This window comes from Sinohyriopsis cumingii, chromosome 11 (genome assembly GCF_028554795.1).
Source record: "Sinohyriopsis cumingii isolate HCF-2022 chromosome 11, ASM2855479v2, whole genome shotgun sequence".
NCBI classification, from domain to species: Eukaryota; Metazoa; Mollusca; class Bivalvia; order Unionida; family Unionidae; genus Sinohyriopsis; species Sinohyriopsis cumingii.
The window spans coordinates 88,029,017-88,048,359 of NC_142971.1; the positions used below are offsets into that span (position 1 = coordinate 88,029,017).

The 19,343-nt window shown below is 39.6% G+C and overlaps 1 protein-coding gene across 1 annotated transcript in view; it reads right to left on the minus strand.

The window, feature by feature from the left end:
- The window catches only part of LOC149788929 (serine/threonine-protein kinase Nek4-like), a 110,384-nt gene extending 95,782 nt beyond the window's left edge, over positions 1–14,602 (minus strand). Inside the window, exon 1 of the mRNA XM_089975071.1 lies at positions 14,391–14,602. Within this exon, the coding sequence (XP_089831197.1) occupies positions 14,391–14,495 (105 nt within the window). The 5' untranslated portion in view covers positions 14,496–14,602. The remainder of the gene's footprint in view (positions 1–14,390) is intronic.
- Between the last annotated feature and the right edge of the window lie 4,741 nt (positions 14,603–19,343).

Here is a 19,343-nt window from a genome sequence, read left to right on the forward strand (position 1 = left end):
CGAGATCTCGTGAATGGGTTGCAAGACTGCCAAACGTGATAGCCGCACTGAATAATGAAATTACCAGAACAACAAACATGAGACCTGTAAATGCAATCACAAAAAAATATATACCCCGCGTCAGTGAACGTGTTTCAACGCAGCCAACGACGCTAGCGTCCCCGTTGCTGGGTAATGTCACCGTTAGGTATTTATACGAACCCGGCGAACTCGAAGGAGGAAAAAAAAGAGCAACCGATCCCACATGGAGTGTTACCACACACAAGATATCCAGCATAACCAGATCAACTGGGAGAAACGCAATCTACAGATTAGATTCGACTGCTCCTCAGCGTGGATTCACACGCGAGCAACTTCAGGTGATTCCCACGGATACACAATTACCACCTCGATCACTTAAATAACTGCAGCAACACCTCTGCGTCGATTACACTCAAGACAGGTCAGCATTACATTTTCACGCGTATGACCGAGATTGCTGTCTATTCTATCCACGGTAAATTGTCTTGGGTCGTTTTTCGGATACTGCCACAGCAATAAACAATTACAACTCGCACAGTGATTATTCTGACGCTCACGTAACGACAACACAGCGTTGATATCCAGGTTAAACTCTCTATTATTTTTCTTGTCACTTTGTCGGTAACTGTCTAATTTTTTTCTTATTTGATCTTTTTGCGTTAACTCAACAACGGCTGACTTCGTTGACGTATCTAATACAATTCTTCGTAACTGAGCCATCTTTCTTACTCTGGACACGGCTAAATAAACTAAATTTGACCATTCGATGCGGTCATCAACGATCCAAACAGTTGTATCAGAAATAGTTAATCCTTGTGCTGAATGAATCGTCATAGCATATCCTAGTGTCCACGGTGATTTATTTATTGCTAATGCATCTTCGACCGCATCGACGTTAACTGTTACTATATCATTCAATACTAAATTTTGTTTCTCTGGTTTTCCGGGAATATCAACATCAATATTCTGCAATCGTGTATCATCTGGTCTATAACATAACGGCACTTCCAACGTTGGAAATTTCTGCCGCTGTAACTGAAATAGTCGCCGCTGAAGTGTATCTCTGACTGATTTTCTACTTGCAACAATTAAATCATCTGGTTTCCACGCCGTTAAAAAGTTATCAAATGAAGTCTCTGGAATTATTTCACGCATTATTTCACATTGGACTTTATTGGTTTGTAGCCTAATTAGTTTTTTAAACTCCTTTAATGTGTCATCAAGCGCTCTGATGTCATCACGCATTTCCTCGTAATAATCAACAAACCCTCTCAACCATTCGTGGGGAGATTCGCCGACAAATGGTGGTGGTTGACCATGATCGCCGCACATCACAACTGCGGTATTTTTCGTTAACAACCACGTCAGGAACCGTTGTAATGTATCCAGCGGCACAGTGTCTATTTCATCCCAGATGATTTTCTCCGGGATATACTTCGTTCCCATTCGCTCAGGAGTCCATGTACCGCCGCTGTATTTGAAAAAGCCGTGATAAGTGCAGGCCTTTACTCCGCGTTGTATCATTTCTCTGGCAAGTCTGTGTGTTGGTGTTAGCACGACCAAATCAGAACCGCGAAATAGTTCGATTGCACGAGTTGTCTTACCACAGCCTCCAGGTCCGTTCAAATAAACTGTTCTGTGTCTAGCAATTGGATCGTACACAGAAGGCAACGACAAAGTTGTCCACGACAAGGTTGTTGATTTACGATATTCATCTTTAATTTCAACATCAGCTGATTCACAGTACGCGTGCAACTCTTCCTTTTTTACTCGCCATGTTCCCCATTGATCATCCGATGTTGGTAAATCTAACGCTGTTAAATCGTCTTCGTTAATATAAAACGAATCTGTTGCAACCCTTACCGCGAAGGGAACTCTATTCACCATCGACAATAAATTTATAGAAACATAAGCCAGCATAGAGGATCTCAAATGAGTGTACTGAGCTGAATCACCGTCGATATAACTAACAACTGTTCCTAATCGTTTTCCAGGCATCCCCGGCAATGATATTATTATATCCTCGCGGCTACAAAATGTATCTTTCGCAGTAGTATCAGCGATAATGAAATTTAATTCTTCTTCATCCATAATTAATCGACTGTGATGTCGTTTATGATCATATGCTCCACCTTGAGTAAATTTACCTATCAATCTTCGGCCGAGATCTTTACAGTTGCGCTCATCATGTTTATACGCCAGTGTGCGTAATTCTTCTTCAGACGCTGTAGGATAATTTAATTTTAAGTCAGAATAACACGCAGTATCAGTTGGAGTTGGTAACCAAACTGAGGTTTGTTTTGAGTAACAAATAATCCCCTCACTGACAACAACAGATGTTAGTATTGTTTTGTCAACCATAAACCGCAACAACGGAAACGGCACCCACTTCCTTTCGTGGAAATGTCTGCCAAACCAAGCATAATTAATAGGATGTAACCGTGTTGCAAATTCGAACGATTCCACGCGAGCAAATCCAGTCAGGTCAAAATCAGGTAAAGGTCCGTTAATAGCTACTCTTGTCATTAAATTTGTGGGATGTCCAAATCGTTTAAAGTATTCAGCGCATTCGCCATAGCCAAGAAAACTTCCTGGATAGCACGCAATCATATCCACCGATACCATATTATCACTAACAAATACACTATTCCATAAACCGCCGTGTCCGTATTCGATGCAACTCTGCTGAACATTCTCGAGAAAACTCTTCATGGTTGGTTTCCAATTATTTTTTTGTCGTGCTATATGTGCGGCAACACTTGGAACAGTAAAACAATTAGTTAGTAATTGATCAACTTGCTCAGTTGAATATTTTTCTGTGAGCGCTTTCATTTCATTTTGTAACTCCGCAGTTCTATATATTTCTCCGTTCGGGGTCACGAACTGGTCATAATCACCAACTTCAGAACTTCTAAACAACCATACCGATACCGGATCGGTTTTACTTATTTGATAAATACAATCAAACATACCCGCGGAATAATACCTTATAACACGATCGCGTGGAAATATTTTAACTGATTCCGTCCAGGCGTGGCTGTTATGATCAATAATTGTTATTGAAGCTCCACTACGGTTGTATTTCGATTTATACAATTCCTCGCCTGTTAGCGATAATACCGTTATAGGAAATCTTAATAATTTTTCTAGCGCGGCAACATCCTTAATTGTAGCCCCTGTATCTTTGACTCGATTAGCCCATGTTGTTATTTTATTTTTTCTGATCTCAGTTAGACCATTTCCACGTGCTGCGTTTTTAAAATGTTCCATTACTCGCTCAGCTACACAATTTAACATTACTGATGTTTTCATTGGCGTGAGTTTATCTACACTTGGTTTTTTTATCGGATATATTCCGTAAACGACTGCAGTTACTGGATACGATCTGGCGTAATACGGTATATCAACCCCCGTCAACATTCCTGGTCTAGAATTATTGCTCAACAAAATAGTTTTCCTTTTAATGTCAAGGATAGGATCATTTTTATCACGGATAATCCACGTGTCATCGTCGTTTTCGTTGACCACTTTGACAATAAATTTTATCTGTATGAAATATCTTCTATCGTCGAGATACCCAATTATGTTACGCGCGATTGTATCGTTCATGGTAGCATCAATGATAACGCTCGCGTCGGGGATAATTTTATATGTCGACCACACATGTGCGGCACCATCACGACGAAACTCTTCCTTGGCATTCTTGATAACACCAAGCAGTTCCTTTAACTCTCTTCGTCGACGATCAGTGGTTAACCGGTCAAGATCGAATCGACCTCGGGGAAATTGGAGATTTCCAGGTTTTATTCTGGATAGTCTTGAGAAACTCATTATTATAATTAAGACAAGTATTTAAATAGACAAAAATATTATATATAATGAACGGAAACTCAAAGAGTTTCTCTGGAAATGCAAAGCATTTCTCATGCAAGTGGATCAAACTAAATTCATCAGCGCCGTGTAACAGACGTTGCAGAGGCGAATACTGTGGACAACATGCTCAACAGGTCCGCGGTGGGAGTCTAGGACCGATACCGTGTATCAGATGCGGCATTGGAGTACGAGGAAAAACGCAATTATGTTCAGCGTGTGGTGGAAAACGCTATCGAGAACTAAAACGGTATTATGATAAAAAAAACTGTGATAACACTCTCTCGGAGCGTGATTATATAAATAAGTTTTCAGACAAATTATGAATTAGACAAATGATTTTGCTTATAGTATAATGAATCAAGAATTCGCCCCCGAACAAGAATTCGTCCCCGAACAAGAATTTGTTCCACATCCAACTATTCCAAATTATGAGGCAAACCGAGATGGCATAGTACGACACTGCACGCGAAGACGACCAGTTGGTGGAGTTGATAATGCTGGTTATTTAAGATTTACTGTTACCAAAGGGAGGTATTTATGTCATCGTTTCGTCTATGAATGTTTCTTTGGAGTGATCCCTAAGGGTTTTGTCATTGATCACATTAATGGTAACATACTTGATAACTCTATAGATAATCTTCGCGTGGTCACTCAACGCAAGAACTGCCGGTCGGGTAAAACAGGACGTGGTAAAAAAACTGTAAGAGCTATCAAATCCATGAACGTAACTACCGGTGACGAAATAGTATTTCCATCAATAAACGCCGCCAGTAGGTATTTCGATATTTGTCCACCTTCTGTACAGAATGTCGCAGCTGGGATCCGCAAAACAGCATTTTCAAAACGACTAAAACAAAAAATCTCATTTTGTTACGTCGACAACTTGGAAGTCAAAGACGCTAGCGTTTCCAAAGACGCAGAAATGCAAACATGAGAAATGTTTCACATTTCTGAGCAATCGTGGAAATCTCTGATTTCTGAGATTGCCATGGAAGTCAATGACTTCTCTGGAAGTCCAAGGGACTTCTCAGTTAGATAAAAAAAATGGTTATAATATATGAATTACGAAAATATAAATATCGTAATTGATGAAATTCAAAAATTGAAGCAGCGGGGTTTTAATATTTTAACAGACGCTGAAACAATTATGTCAGATTTTGAATCCTTGAATGAGCTATCAGGGAAGAAAAATACTCTTCCTGCGAGATACAGGTTCATTAAAATGCTGCAAAATTGCATTTATAGATCACTTGCCACAGTTACCCACGAACAGGTATCTGAATTTATTCCGTTGACGCGTGCAGTTGAAAGTATTCGTCTTACACTATCACACGAGTATGAGACTCGAAAATTAATTAACTCCCGAGTGAGATTGTTAAAAAGTCAAATAAAGAATTCCGACGCAGAAGTCAAAGGGGCTTCTCTGGAAGTCTCTGACTTCTCATCCAAGCTAGTGTTTCCAGAAGTCCAAGAGACTTCTCAGGAAATGCAAAGCATTTCTCAAGTCTAACGTAAAAACGCTAGCGTTGGAAGTCTTTGACTTGAGAAATGCTTTGATCCCCCCATTGTGAGTTTCCAAGGGTAAAAAAAAAAGTATTATTTTTTTTTTGTCTTTGAAATTCTACTGTGGAAATGTGAAACATTTCTGAGCAATCGTGGAAATCTCTGATTTCTGAGATTGCCATGGAAGTCCAAGGGACTTCTCTGGAAGTCCTTAGATTTCTCAGAACTCTTTGAGTTCCAGGATTTGCTTGAGTGTTTCAGCATCAATACACGAATGAGAATAGTTCATGATGTGTTCTTGGTCACAAAAAACTGTGATCGTGTGATACTTCTGTAACTGTTCTTGTTGTGGCCGTGTCAACAAGAAGTCTTCGTTGCCGTACTCGTCAACGACTATTCCGACGGGGAACTCGACAGTGTCAAGTTCCGAATACTGTCCCGAGAAACTCTTTGAGTTTCCAGAAACGCCAGCGGTTCCAAATGCGGTCCTGATTGCCGCGTTGAGAATTTGTTTGTCATGTACGCGAACTCGGACATGGATATACTCGTGCATTATACACAACTGTAATTTTTTAAATGTGGAAATGCTAGCGTGAGAAATGCTTTGCATTTCCAGAGAAGTCCTAAGACTTCACCAACAGGTTTATACTCACAGTCTCGCCACGCAGGTCCAACAAATTTCCCCGTTGGTCGACGAGTTTGAAATTTATCGTTGACAACCACGGATTATTACACCGTAGATAGACCACATTGATTGGTTCTTGCACAATCAAAAAACCCGGTGGATCTTTTGGTGTGAACGTATATAGGATAAACCCCTGTTGGGCAGCGCTAGCGCTGCCAGCGCTGTAGCTACCGTCGATGACGTCACATACAAGATTGACCGCGACCACATCTGTGATCGAAACGATCCCGGGTGAGATGTGTCTGCCATCGGATGCTGTACTGTTGTCGTGCTTGAGAATAACCGGCTGCGGTTTTGTTCGCGTGTACGTGGCAGAAATATCTTCGAAAGATTCCGCGATGAGATCCTGGACTGATTTTCGTAGCACGGGTGCGTTATACCCAGGAAATTTAAAATTTGGAATATCCTTCACTTGAATACCGTATTTAGTTGCAAATTCTAATCTAGTTTGCTGTCCATATTCCCCAAAGACATTCCGAGGATCCTCCTTAAACGCATCCGGATCCCCGAGATCCAGCAACATCTGAATTATTTTTAGATTTATGATTTCCATCGCGGATGCGAGTTTGTTTAGTTTTTCTATGGTTGTGATAATTTTATCGCGAGAACTGCTTGTAGAAACGCTAGCGTTTCCAGTTCCCGAACTGCTTGCAGTTCCACTTGTTAAATCGGAAATATAATCTTGGAAATATCCCCGCAACAATTGTAGCTGTTGTTGATGTTCGGTCTTGATCGGAATAAAAAATTTAGATTCTATATCATCAAATTTGTAATTATCTGCAATGTTGGTTCCATCATCACGTGGAACCTGGACAATCCAAAAATTAAATATATCATTTGGTGGTCTAAGATTTACTTTTCTTTTCTCTTCTTTTGTTAGTAATCTATTTGCAAGGGAAAAATAATTGCTGTACGCGAGGTCGTGTATTTCTTCCTTGGTGGTCTCAAAATCCGACTTTGATGGTGGGGGTGGACTCGGGGGGACCTCGGGTCGTTCTCGTGGCCATCCTAATACTGTTCGGATTGAGCTGCTATAAATATCCACGGCGTATCCCGGTGTTGAGATTTCAATGACCGCAGACAGCGTTGGTTCGTGCGCGGTCACAGATATTTTGGCTTCCTTGCCGGTGATTCGTTTTATTTGGCGTTGTATCTCATTGTTGATTTCTTCGATCTGATAACTCCCAGTGGGTAGCGTAATTGTATCCCATTCAAGTTCACGTTGTTGTGGGTCCGCGCTGGGTTTCCCGAACACAAACGAATTATTCGGCTGCTGACCGGAAAATGATTCCGACCTGATATTGGGCCAGCTGTGATACACACTGAGCTTCGACAACGCGATTTCGTTCACGGCAATTGGAGTTCGAAAATTAATGCTGAATTCTGGTGTCGTCGAGGACACTGAGATCATTGTGGTCCTTACCGGTGTTGTGTTTGTGACTATTTGCTGAAGCAGTTCCTGTGGCGTTGCCATCAGTGACATTATTTATTTGTTTAGTTTTCAAATAGTCATTGTACGCATCTGACATTAGTTTAAATTCAGAATCTGATATCGACGTAGCGTCGCTGGATTGCACGTCTAACGATGATGATATCAGCGATGATAATTTCTGATATGCGGTCGTGGCTGTATTTAATTTTGTCGTGTAATCGTGTAATTTTGTGTTAGCACACGAGGATATTTTTTTTGCTATGATGCCGAAAACTCCTGCCGCGGTAGTGGTCGTACAAACACAGATCGTGGCAGCGACTACTGCTGTTACCGGAGTGACCGCTGATAGTATTACTCCCGCGGATGCAACAACGGCGGATACTGAATAAACCATAACGTCTAACACTGTTATGCGTCTGCGGTATTTTTTTACTTTTTGACTGGTTACTTCGATGACAGTTTTTAACTCAGATTGCCACTCACGGACTTGATTGTATCGATATTGTTGAGCATCTGGCGTCGTTGACATTTATTTAAAAATCGCTGCCGATTTTCAATTACGCGGTAACCAATTGAGGCGTTGCAGCGACGAATTCCAAACAAAACCAGTAAGATGTTGCTGTTAAACTATCGTCCTCGGCTTCAAGCATAAATGTTTCCTCGGCGTTGCTGTTTAGTATTACAGTGCAAACCCCGGAATACTTATCGGTGGAATGTCTCCAAGGATATGTTGTGAAGATTTCAAATTTAGCGGCTGAAAACACAGACAACCTGTAAACACCGGTGGCTGTTGCTGTATATTTGATAGTGTTATTTTGTCGTGACCATGTTGCGAATCCCGATGATACCGTGAATACGATGTTGGTGATATGCCCGGGAGTAACTCCAGTGGGAACTTTAATCAGACTGGTTTTGTTAACGATCTCAGGAATACCCGATACTATATTCTGCTGTGTTTGTTTGATCGTGTTAATGTTATTTTCTATTATCTGAACTTGATCTGAAAAACTTTTTTCCGTTCTGACTACACCTAACCGGGTATTAATTTTGTTGATATCGTTGGCGTTATTAGTAAGATTTGGTATGATTTCAGAAAGTTTCGTGTCGACGACTGGAGGAGTCCCAAAGAACTTATCCACGACCTCATCAGTTTTTACGAAGTTTCTTTGGAGTCTTTTAAACCCGTTCACGTGAACATCATACTCTGACCGCAGCGTATTTAGTTTACCGTTGACGATGTCCACATATTGTTTGTTTGACGCATCCTGGTCGGATTCGGGATTCGCTAACGCGGTTATTTTGTTGCCGTTCATGCTGAGTTCTCCGGTCATTACGTCGCCGGATTTTGTTACTTTATCGCTGACTAGGCCAGCAACGAGTTGGTACTGCGCGTCGACGTATTGTTTATTTGCGGCATCTTCGAGACCTTCCGGATTTTTTAGAACGGTTATTTTGTTGCCGCTCATGCTGAGTTCGCCGGTCATTGTGTCACCGGTTTTTTTCACACAATTTTTAATTTCATCGTTGATGTCTTTGATGATTTTGTTCGATATACTTGAATCCCTGATGCTACCACGGTCAGTAAAAACGGGAAAGTTACCAGGGACAGCTGTACGAACATTACGGATTAAATCATTCCACTTGATGTTGCTAGTTTTTAGTTTTCCTTGTTTGTCCTGAAAAACAGCAACCTCATCTGGGTCAACTCCGGCTAGATTCAAAAGATTATCGACTTCATCTCGGGTCGCATATTTTGAGAGATCAACATCTGTGCCTGGTTTTACTTTTCTTGTGAAAGGTCTTCCGTAAATATCCACCATTATTCTTATTGCTGTTTTTCAAATGCTAGCATTTCTCGATGCGGTATATTCATACACTACTTTATGAGGAGGAGTTGCTGGATTTCTTGAGATTGCATCAAGAACATTTAAAACCTCGCTCCCACAAATGGGCGGATCAATTAATGTTTGTGTTGGTAACGTCGACTGCCACACTGGAACATTAAAAAATCTGCTGTTGAGAGTGCGAGGCACTCCGCGGACATACCTGAGAAACTCAGTTGGCGGTGCTAAACCGTACGAATCGAAATAAATAATTCCGCGTGGATCGATCGCGTAAGCAACCCAGTGAGTTCCAGGACCGTCTTTGTTGTCGAGATTGATAATGCCAGTTTCTGGATTATTCGGTTGTTGCGGTAATTGATCTCGCATGAATACACCTCTGAAATGTTTTATACGCAATTTTTTAACAGCATCTAATAAATCAAAATTGCTCATTGGAGACTGACGAAGCGTTTTTAAACCCGTTTTGGGTACCATGATGCCGGAGTTCCTGGTAGTCTTAGCCCTGATCCGCGAGCGGATCTCCCTTTTTTTTGTATCCGGATCCCGCGCGAATATTCGCCGCGGCAAGTTTGGGTAATATTATATTTTTAACTAATTCCTTAATCGGTATCGGAGTTCCCGTCAACGCGGACATGAGTGGGAATATATTTCCGCCTGTGCGAGTTTTATATTTTCCACCAACGGCCTTCTTTACAGCGAGACCAGCTGCGGTTCCAACTGCTCCTAACGCTGCGGCCTTTGCTGCTGCTCCTAACGCTGCGGGAAGTGCTGCGGCGAGTATTGGAATGAGAGGAAATATTCCGCCGGCTTTACTCATGTCGGCGACAGCAGCAGCAGAAAAATCTATTCGTGCTCCTGAACCACTTGCACGGGCCTTTTTGACATGATTAAATTGCGTATTTGTCAGTGATATTTTATTTGTACCGCCACCGAGTTGATTATGCGACAGCGTGATAGTCACACCGGTACGTGCGCGTGCCGCTGATTGTAATTTTTTTATTTGCGACGGCGACAAAGTAACATTCACGTGATTGTATGACATTATATCCTAAGTTTGATTTTAATTGCGTTACATATTCTCGATTGGAGCGTCGATGACCCTCATTCGTCCGCCAACACCTTCAAGCAGCATTGCTTTATCGGAGAGTATAACCGCGACAGCTCTAAAACCAGCAGGCGGGCCGGCGGGAAACTCACCTACATGAGCTTTGAAGTGTATATCAACGACAGATTGTTTGGTTAGATCCAAATGTTCCAGCGAAAAGTAATAAATCGGATACAACGTTGTGAAATCCAACTGTGATATCTGCAAGCCGGTATCAATATTTTGATCACGTCCCATAAATGTCATCAAACGATGATACGCACGCGCAACTTGATTATTTTCAAAATCTATCACTATATCTTCGGATGGTTCTTGATGTCCGTTTATTCGCAGCGAAACTTCAGAGACAGCAAGTTTGTCAAATATCATATGACTCTGTAGTTGGGAAGTCAACCTCGCATTTTGCTGGAGTGCAACAAAAATATGTCGCGGCGCTGATATTCCCTGTTGTGATGATATATGCCACGTAAACTGCCCGAGACCGGCACCTTGAATGGAATCTGTTGATGTTGTTAACCACGATATCAGTGATTTACCACCTGTGTCCATGAAAGAGAGTAACCGTTGCTCTTCAACGAGTGATGGAGACATCACTGGCATCCACAAAGCAAGCTTGAATAATATTACTTTACCGCCAGCAACACCGTCTTCTCGCCAGATGGCGTCAACGTCATCACTTTTTCGGTTAAGTACAACTGTATGATTGGCTCCAAAAATAACCCTTCTGACATGTCTGCAAAATCCAAAGATGTGAGACAGTGGAATTGCGCATGAAAATCTCCTACGTTCACCTGATAACATTAATTTACGCGTAGCAAAACCTAAATTGTAATCTGGACTAGGCCTTAATATTGGAAATGCAGCACCTGGCCTGGCCGCAAATCCAGCCGGTTGTGGGTCTACAGCAGTGCCTTGTGCTGTTTGTACTTGAATAGCAGATCTGTGTTCAGGATGATCAGAATTATCCTTAGCGAACATCATAGTCGGACCAGCTGATCTAGTGTAATCATCTGAGTATCTCGCTAATCCCAGGATTGTTGTAGCAACGTCAACATTATCCTGAATTATTTCAATTTCTCTTCCGTCAATGCTGTATGAAGCACTTTTGAACAGCGCCATGATACCGTTGTTAACAAAACCAACTCGAACATTAGCTCCGTATGCTGTATTAGCGACAACATCTGTTACAAGTTCACCCGTGACTTCAAGAAATGCTTCAGCGGGCAGGAAATATCTACTTGTATCCTGGACTCGTAATTCAATTCGTCCGCGTTGATTAGGTACTGTTGCCTCATAAGAATAATACTGATAATCACGCACGGACTCATCTTTTAGTGTTGGTGCATCCATGTCAAACGCTGGATCAGATATAGGTTTAAACATTTTATATAAAATTATTGTCTTCTAAAACGAAATCCACTTCCTGATATCAGGCTTGTATTTATTTGTTCGGGTGTTTGGGTTACAAGCTCTGCAAGTTTTTGATTGGCAGCCTGATTTATTACTTTACTGACGTCCGCGGGCATAAGTTCAGTACTGGCCAGTTTCACCGGTGGCGGTTTTTTTGATCTACGAGTTAACCGTAACAGTCTATCCTTGATTGACGCGAATGCCTTCCCGGCGAGATCACCAACAGATCCAAGGGCTTTATCCTTGACAACATCAATAGCTTTCATCGACAATTGTTTTGCAATCGGTAACACCTTAGGGGCTATTCTTGAAAACAAACCAGTAACTGTATCACCGAGACCATCTCCGTAGGTTGCTCTGTAGACTGGTAATCGCGAGTTTACTACGCGGACTTGTAACACACGAGCGTGTCCGGGTTGAGAATTGTGCACGATCATTTTATTTAATTATTGTTTCTCTAACTAAATTTACTAGTCGCTGTAGTAACCATCCGCGAGTTCATCAATAAGTCCCCGGTAAACGCCGATATCCATAATGCCACGCTGAAATAGTCTCTGACAGATATCTGCGGCTTCATTTATAATTTCCCGAGAGTTGTTTCCGGCTCGTTTTCCTCCTATGAGAACTTCCAACCGTGATACGTCATTGATGATATTATCAGGACAGATGTGGTTGTTATATCCGCGACCGGTGTAACCTTTTCCTGTTTTCTTTAGTTTTGCTGATATTTTAACAATTTCATCAGTTACAGATCTTTCCTTTTTTTCTATCTTTTCTACCTTAGAGTAGGTACCCTTTTTCGGTATTCCTTTTTGTAATTTTTCTCTTTCCTCCCTTAAATCTTTTAATTCATTTTGTAATTCTTTTATTTTGCTTTTCAGTATTTCCTCTTCTGATATATCGTGGGGGATGGGTGACGAAACAGGAGTGGTAAAATCATCATCAGGAGCGCTAGCCCCCATTTGTTCAGGTGATGAAATTTCAAGCACTGGATCAGGCAGTGTCATTGCGGGGTCTATTTTTAGAGCTGGTGGTTTCTTCTCCTGTAGTCTCGACTGTTTTTTCATTTCCTTTTCCTGTATTTTTTTCTTCTTTTCTTCCTCCCTTTCCTGCCTTTTCATTTCCATTTCCTGTATTTTTGCCTGCCTTTCCCTTTCCTTTGCCTTCATTTGTTGGTCTCTTAGTTCCTTATTAACCCCAATTACGCCAGTTTTTATAAAATTATAGGTATCATCAGTGCTAGATATTCGAGAAATACCTCGGTTTACTTTGTAAACATAATCCCTCCAATCAGCCTGGGTTATACCCGAGGCAGCTCCTGGTTTTAGAAAATCTTGCCGGTTAGGATAATTTAAGACAATCCAAGCAGAAAACTCCTTAAGTTCATCCACGCTAGTAAGTGGAATATTTTTTATCTCAGTAATACCATCTTCGGTAAATTTATTAATAAATGTTTCCTTAGCAACTGTCACTACTCCGGCGGCACCTGGATCAACTACAGCACCTTCATCTGCCTGTTGCTGTTTAAGTTCTTCTATTGCTTGAAGTAACCCTCGTTTTGTTTTGGTAGGGTCAGCAGGATCAGTTTTTCCTACAATTGCAGTTTTAACTTCACCAGTAGCTGCTGTAATAGGCTTAAATAATTCCTCCGCAGATGTTGCAAACTCAACTCGCGCTTCTTGTCTTGCTTTTAATTTTTCTTTGACGGAATCACGAACCGGAAGAAATTTTTTAATCGCGGCTAGTCGTTGTCGTGCCAATCTAGTTGTGAATGCTTCTCCAATATTTGCCATTATTTATTTGTCCACGATTTAATTTCCCCGCGAAAACTCTTCGAGGGATCGGGGACATTTTTTTTTGTCTCGTTTTCTGAATAAAAGTGTTATTTCATGGAAATAACGCTTCTATCGGGAAAAGTTTCAGTGGAAGGGGTGTCTCGGAAAAGTAGCTTGTAGGATTCCCCCCCCCCCCTGCTGCTGTATTTCATACATTATTTTATATTTGATGAAGTAATATAGTTGTATTTCATGCATCATATTATATTTGTTGAAGTGCTTGATTCGGTTAATTGCAAATACAAGTTTTTCTTATAGCTGTATCACGTGAGTTTTACATGACTTTGTTCACGGTATATGTCAGAGGGGCATCAAAAATTAGTTCCCTTTTACGTAGTCCCTGGGAAATGCCACCCCCACACCCCGACCCAAACACACAGCCCTGGCCAGCCAGGTAAGTTGTAATTTGATCGATACATTTGATGCGATGACTTATCGTAGTTACATAGTTCACATCGTAGAGTCGAGTTATTTATAGGCCTACATCAAGCAAAGTACATAGCCGTCTTTTTTCTTGTTTACTAAAGGCTTTGAGCGAGTAATGGTATGTCATAATACATTTTTCGATATTTGAGATCAATATAAATTAGTTGTTCAATGGATGTGCAGGCGTAATATAATAATGTATTGTATGCTTTTTGCACTGGATATAAACCAGCGTACATGTACATAAAGTTAATACCTTGTCGCCGTTGTCCTCAGATTTCGACACCAAATACACCTTGCCAAATGCCCCCTCACCAAGTGTCCTTTCTCTCATAAATTCTTCCTCTTTATCATCTGCCATTCTTTTCGAGTAAATATTTCTTCACTGCCACTCAAGTCCGCGGAAATCCTTTTGAGGGTGGGGTTATTTCTTCCTGGTTTAATACACTAAGCGCGTTTTCAACTGTTTTATCACGTATCGGGGAGAAATCGTTTTGTCGCATTTGCTATCTCGCAAAACTCGCATGTTTCGATTTGAAGAAAACGATCAGGGCCGGCCTTAGCCCGATTTGACTGATTTGGCCGGCCCCGCGCTCACAGGGGCCTTGCGCCATAGTAATTGTTAAAAAAAGTAATCTATAGAGAGAAAGTAATTTTAAAGCGATAGAAGAAAATTTTAAATTCAATATCATAAAACTTGTTTAAAAGAATATTTCCACATGTCGTGCTCACAGGCAGCCCAGCCCGTAAATATAGGTGGCCTAGCCAAATTGATCCAAGCCGGGCCCCGCGTTTGCAAAGGCCGTTACTGATTAAAATAGGTCACAAGATATTTTATGTCAAAACCTTTATAAATAATACAATCATTAGCATTAGAGTTTCTAACATAGGATTATGGGACTGGGTGGAACATGATGCTACATGTTTGCGGCATGATGCCCCAGTGCTAGACATCAGTGTAAACTATCACACTGCAACATCGTAGCGATATGACAAGAACATATTTAAAGCTACGTTAAAAATCCAAACCACACACACACACACACACACATTTTATTTTAAAATCACTGACACCTCATCCTCGACACCTCATACATATCTTACCAGAGAGTCGTGACTTTGACCAGGCAGATTTAGTTCAAGTTAAATATAGATATAATGTGCGATTCGGGTGGCTTAAATACATTATCTTGCATTTATCAGAGACATTTAAAAACTATTCTTTCTTTACGCAAAAACACCAATATCAGCTCTTTTTATGTTTTATTCACCCCAGCCCCTAAGCCTCGGTTCAACATTGTTGTAATCCACTCATCGTAATGAAAAATAATGACAACTATTTATTATTCCCCCACTGTTATGGTATAGATGAAGTTCAGGTTATATAAAGAGTTTAAAATTACCTATGAAATTCAAACTTTGACACCTATCTTCTCCTCCCACCTGAGCAGCATCTATGGTTCTAAACCTTCGTTGTCATCTACTCCCCCTTGAAAAATATAATACCAGATGTGACAACCATGATTCAATCAGTATGGATAGAGTTCAGGTTACAAGGAAAACGTTGAGAGACGCACAGACACACGGATTGACGGAAATCATCAATCACAACACATCCACAAAAGAGCGGATAATATTTTATTTTTTTTAAAAATAGGATTAGTTTAGTCTTCTTTCCCACGTCCTTTAAATTTAAGAGTTCCTTTACACCCATTTAATCAAGCCGATGAATTGCAGATTAAAAGTTCGCAGGATTTTATTTTAAAGGTCCTTTCAATGGATCATTAGGCGCACATGAGACCAATCGACTCTGATAATTGGAGAATGAGATTTTGTCATTTAGGCACGATCTACAACTGAATTAGAGTCGACACAAATATGACTCGTAATTACATCTTACTAAAGTGTTTTGTACTTACTTTCTCATTATAACATGCTATTATAGATATTTTATCGTAGACATTTTTCGTCCCGTTTTCATGAAGGTTTTATGATTTACTAAAAGGTCTTGTGTCAATCAATAAAAAGTGTTTTAGAAAAAGTTAAAAAAGAAATCGTTATTTGTATGATTAGATAGACCATTCTCTGTTTTAGTTGAGAGAGAGAGAGAGAGAGAGATGCCGTAATGCTGAATATATCCTAGCAGAGAGTGTGAACAGACCTTTTTGCTGGAACGTCATTTTTGAAAAAAAATAAAGCTTACTACGAAAACGAAACAAAACAAAAAGGTCAATAACGTTAAACCGAAGCATCTAACTTACCAAGAGTTTCTCCAATTGGGTTAGTTTTTTTGTCGTTTGTGTTTTTCAAAATTTGTGTTTACCTGTCGGTACTCTTTTTTTGTGGTCGCACATCCTTTGCTGCTACAAATGCGTGAGTAATTAAATCATTAATAATATCAATAATGGAATCTTACACTAGTCGATTAGATAGAGAAAGATATAAGCAATTAGAAGATATCTTCCTGCTCGTGGCACTCTTAAACAAAAACTACAAGAACGTCAAGAAGCACAAGTTGAATATGCAGAAGAAAAAGAACGATCTCTTAAACCTGTTACAAAGGCTAATGAGAGGGTTGCGGAAGTTACTGAGAGTCTTCTTTCAGCGTTAAAACAAACTGCTGAGCAAACTGAAAAGATAGAAAGAAGAACTAAACAGACAAAACAGATTTTAAGAGTTCTTCCAGGTGAAATAGCTGCTGCTCAACCACAACTAGAACATGAAGATGAAGAAATACTTGATGGTGCTGTTGGTGAAGAACCAGAACCTAAACCATAAAATGATAAAACTGGCATAAGTGAAAAATTTAATCCAGGAATTATTGATAACATAAAAAAAACTTAATGACATTGAATTAGCTAAATTTATTCTTATTATTACAGAAAAAAATACTTAAAACCAGGGTATGAAAATATAGATACAAAAAATGGGTATATCGAGCATATAAAGGTACTAGCCAGGCTAGAGATAATGATCCTGAATTTATAAAATATATAACTAATATAGATGAACTTCAAAGAAATATGCGAGGATTTTCAACGCAGAAGCAAGCTCAGATGGCATCAGAGATTTCAAGAAAAGTTGATGGTCAACCAGGTCCTTTTAGGAGGATGTTTAAACCTGAAATTTTTGAAGAACTTAAAGACCCAACTAAATTAATTGATATAGCTTCATATGGATATGTTGAAAAAGAAAAATATATAATGGTTCGCTGAGGTATATAGAGCTTTAGGTGATTTAGATAAAATTAATTAGAATGACCCAAAACTAATACAATTTCAAAAAGCAGTAAAAATATAAAGAAAAGAGAGAAGAATAAAGACGACAACAAAGGGAAGAGGAAAAAGAAGATGAAAATGTTCTTACTGAACTGTTTGGAAAACCTGAACCAAAAACCGGAAGTGGATTAGGAATTTGTGATGACAGTGTTCTTGCCGATGTTGATCGCTTAGAAATTCTGATCGGAGGAAAACGTGCAGGAAATAATTCTCCACATATTATTATTGAAATATCGGATATTTGCCGAAGATTGTTTACAGTAGGTGTTATGGATCGTAATGTTTATCATTCTCTCATTAATGAAATTGTCGATGAGTATTACAGTGACTGAAAACAATTAATTAATCAAAATGTAATTTAAAAAATGATTATACACAATGCTCAACGTAGGCCTGTAATAGTTAGGGTAGCAAACTCACGATTGCCAACGTACAAAGCGATTTACGGAGATGGACTTTGGTGATGCTGTTCAGTGTTTATTTAAGAGAATAGCTCCAAAAGCAAAACCGATTGTAAAACAATTAGGAGTGAAAGCTATTGACGCTAATCGCGATAAAGGTATTGGTGCTGTTGGTACTGTTGCCGGTAAAGCATTTTCATCAATCAAAGAAAGATTAGCTAGATTAGTACCAAAAAAAAAACCATAGCCATTAAAATTACCCAGCACTGAAGTTATACCTGAAAATATCAGTGGAAAAAAATCAAGCTGCAAATAAAACACTAAAAGAGTTGGCGAATATACCCCAGTCAGAAAAGGAAAAAGATATAACAGCAAGTTTAATAGTAGGAAGTGGTCTTCGTGTTAGACGATAATAATTATAATAAAAATGTTCAAACGTGTATCCGATCCAGCGTTTGATATAGACGCCTCAATTCTTAAGGATGAATCTATACGCGATTATCAACATTATTCTTACGACGCACGACAACCAAATCAGTATGGTCGAATTGAGCTGCAAGTTCAAGATACAAACAGATATTTCTTACAGCTGAAGCGTTTATTGAAGTAGAAGAAGAAATTATAACAGCAGATGATACTGAATATGCAGCTGATGTTACAGTTGGTTTTCTTAATAATGGTATTATGACATTGTTTAACAACGCTACGTATATTATCGACGGAAGAAATATTGAAACAGTCCAAAAAGACGTTGATGTTGCTACAACGATAGTGGGTCTAGCAAGGTATTTATATGATTATTCAAGATCAGCTGGTCTGTCAATAACGTTGGCCAAAGACACTTCTGACCAAAGACGACCAAGAAACTTTGCCGACAACAATGACGCTGATGTGTGGCCGGTGGTTCATGTTTCTAATACAGAGTTTAATTTAAGGATTTGCTGCACATAAATCAATGTTAAAAGGTGCTCGTAGAAGATTTTCATGCGCAATTCCACAATCACATATTTTTTGATTTTGTAGAAATGTCAGAAAACTTATTTTTGGGGCGAAACACACAATTGTACTTGTGATAAAAGCTACTGATGATGATGCACTCTGGCGTTCTACCGGTGAATTTGGTAAAGTACTAATAACATAACTTTTGTTCTGGATGCCAGTAATGACCCCATTGCTTTCTGACGAAGAAAAAATAATTACTTTTATGAATTCAAGTGGAAAATCATTGTTATCATGGTTGACAATGACAACAAATAGCGTTCAAAGTAATGTTAACGGTTTGTTTACATGGCATATATCATCTCAGCAAGGGGTTTCTGCACCACGACATATATTTACTGCTTTACAAGATGCTGCACGAGTAAACTCACAAACACATAGCCATATGATATTTGATAATTTAATTTTAGTTTAGTTTATTTAAGGATAAACGGACATCAAGAACCATCTGAAGATGTATTGTTAAATTTTGATCTGAATCATGTAGCTTGTGCATATACTCATTGAATGATGTTTATGGGAGGTGATCAA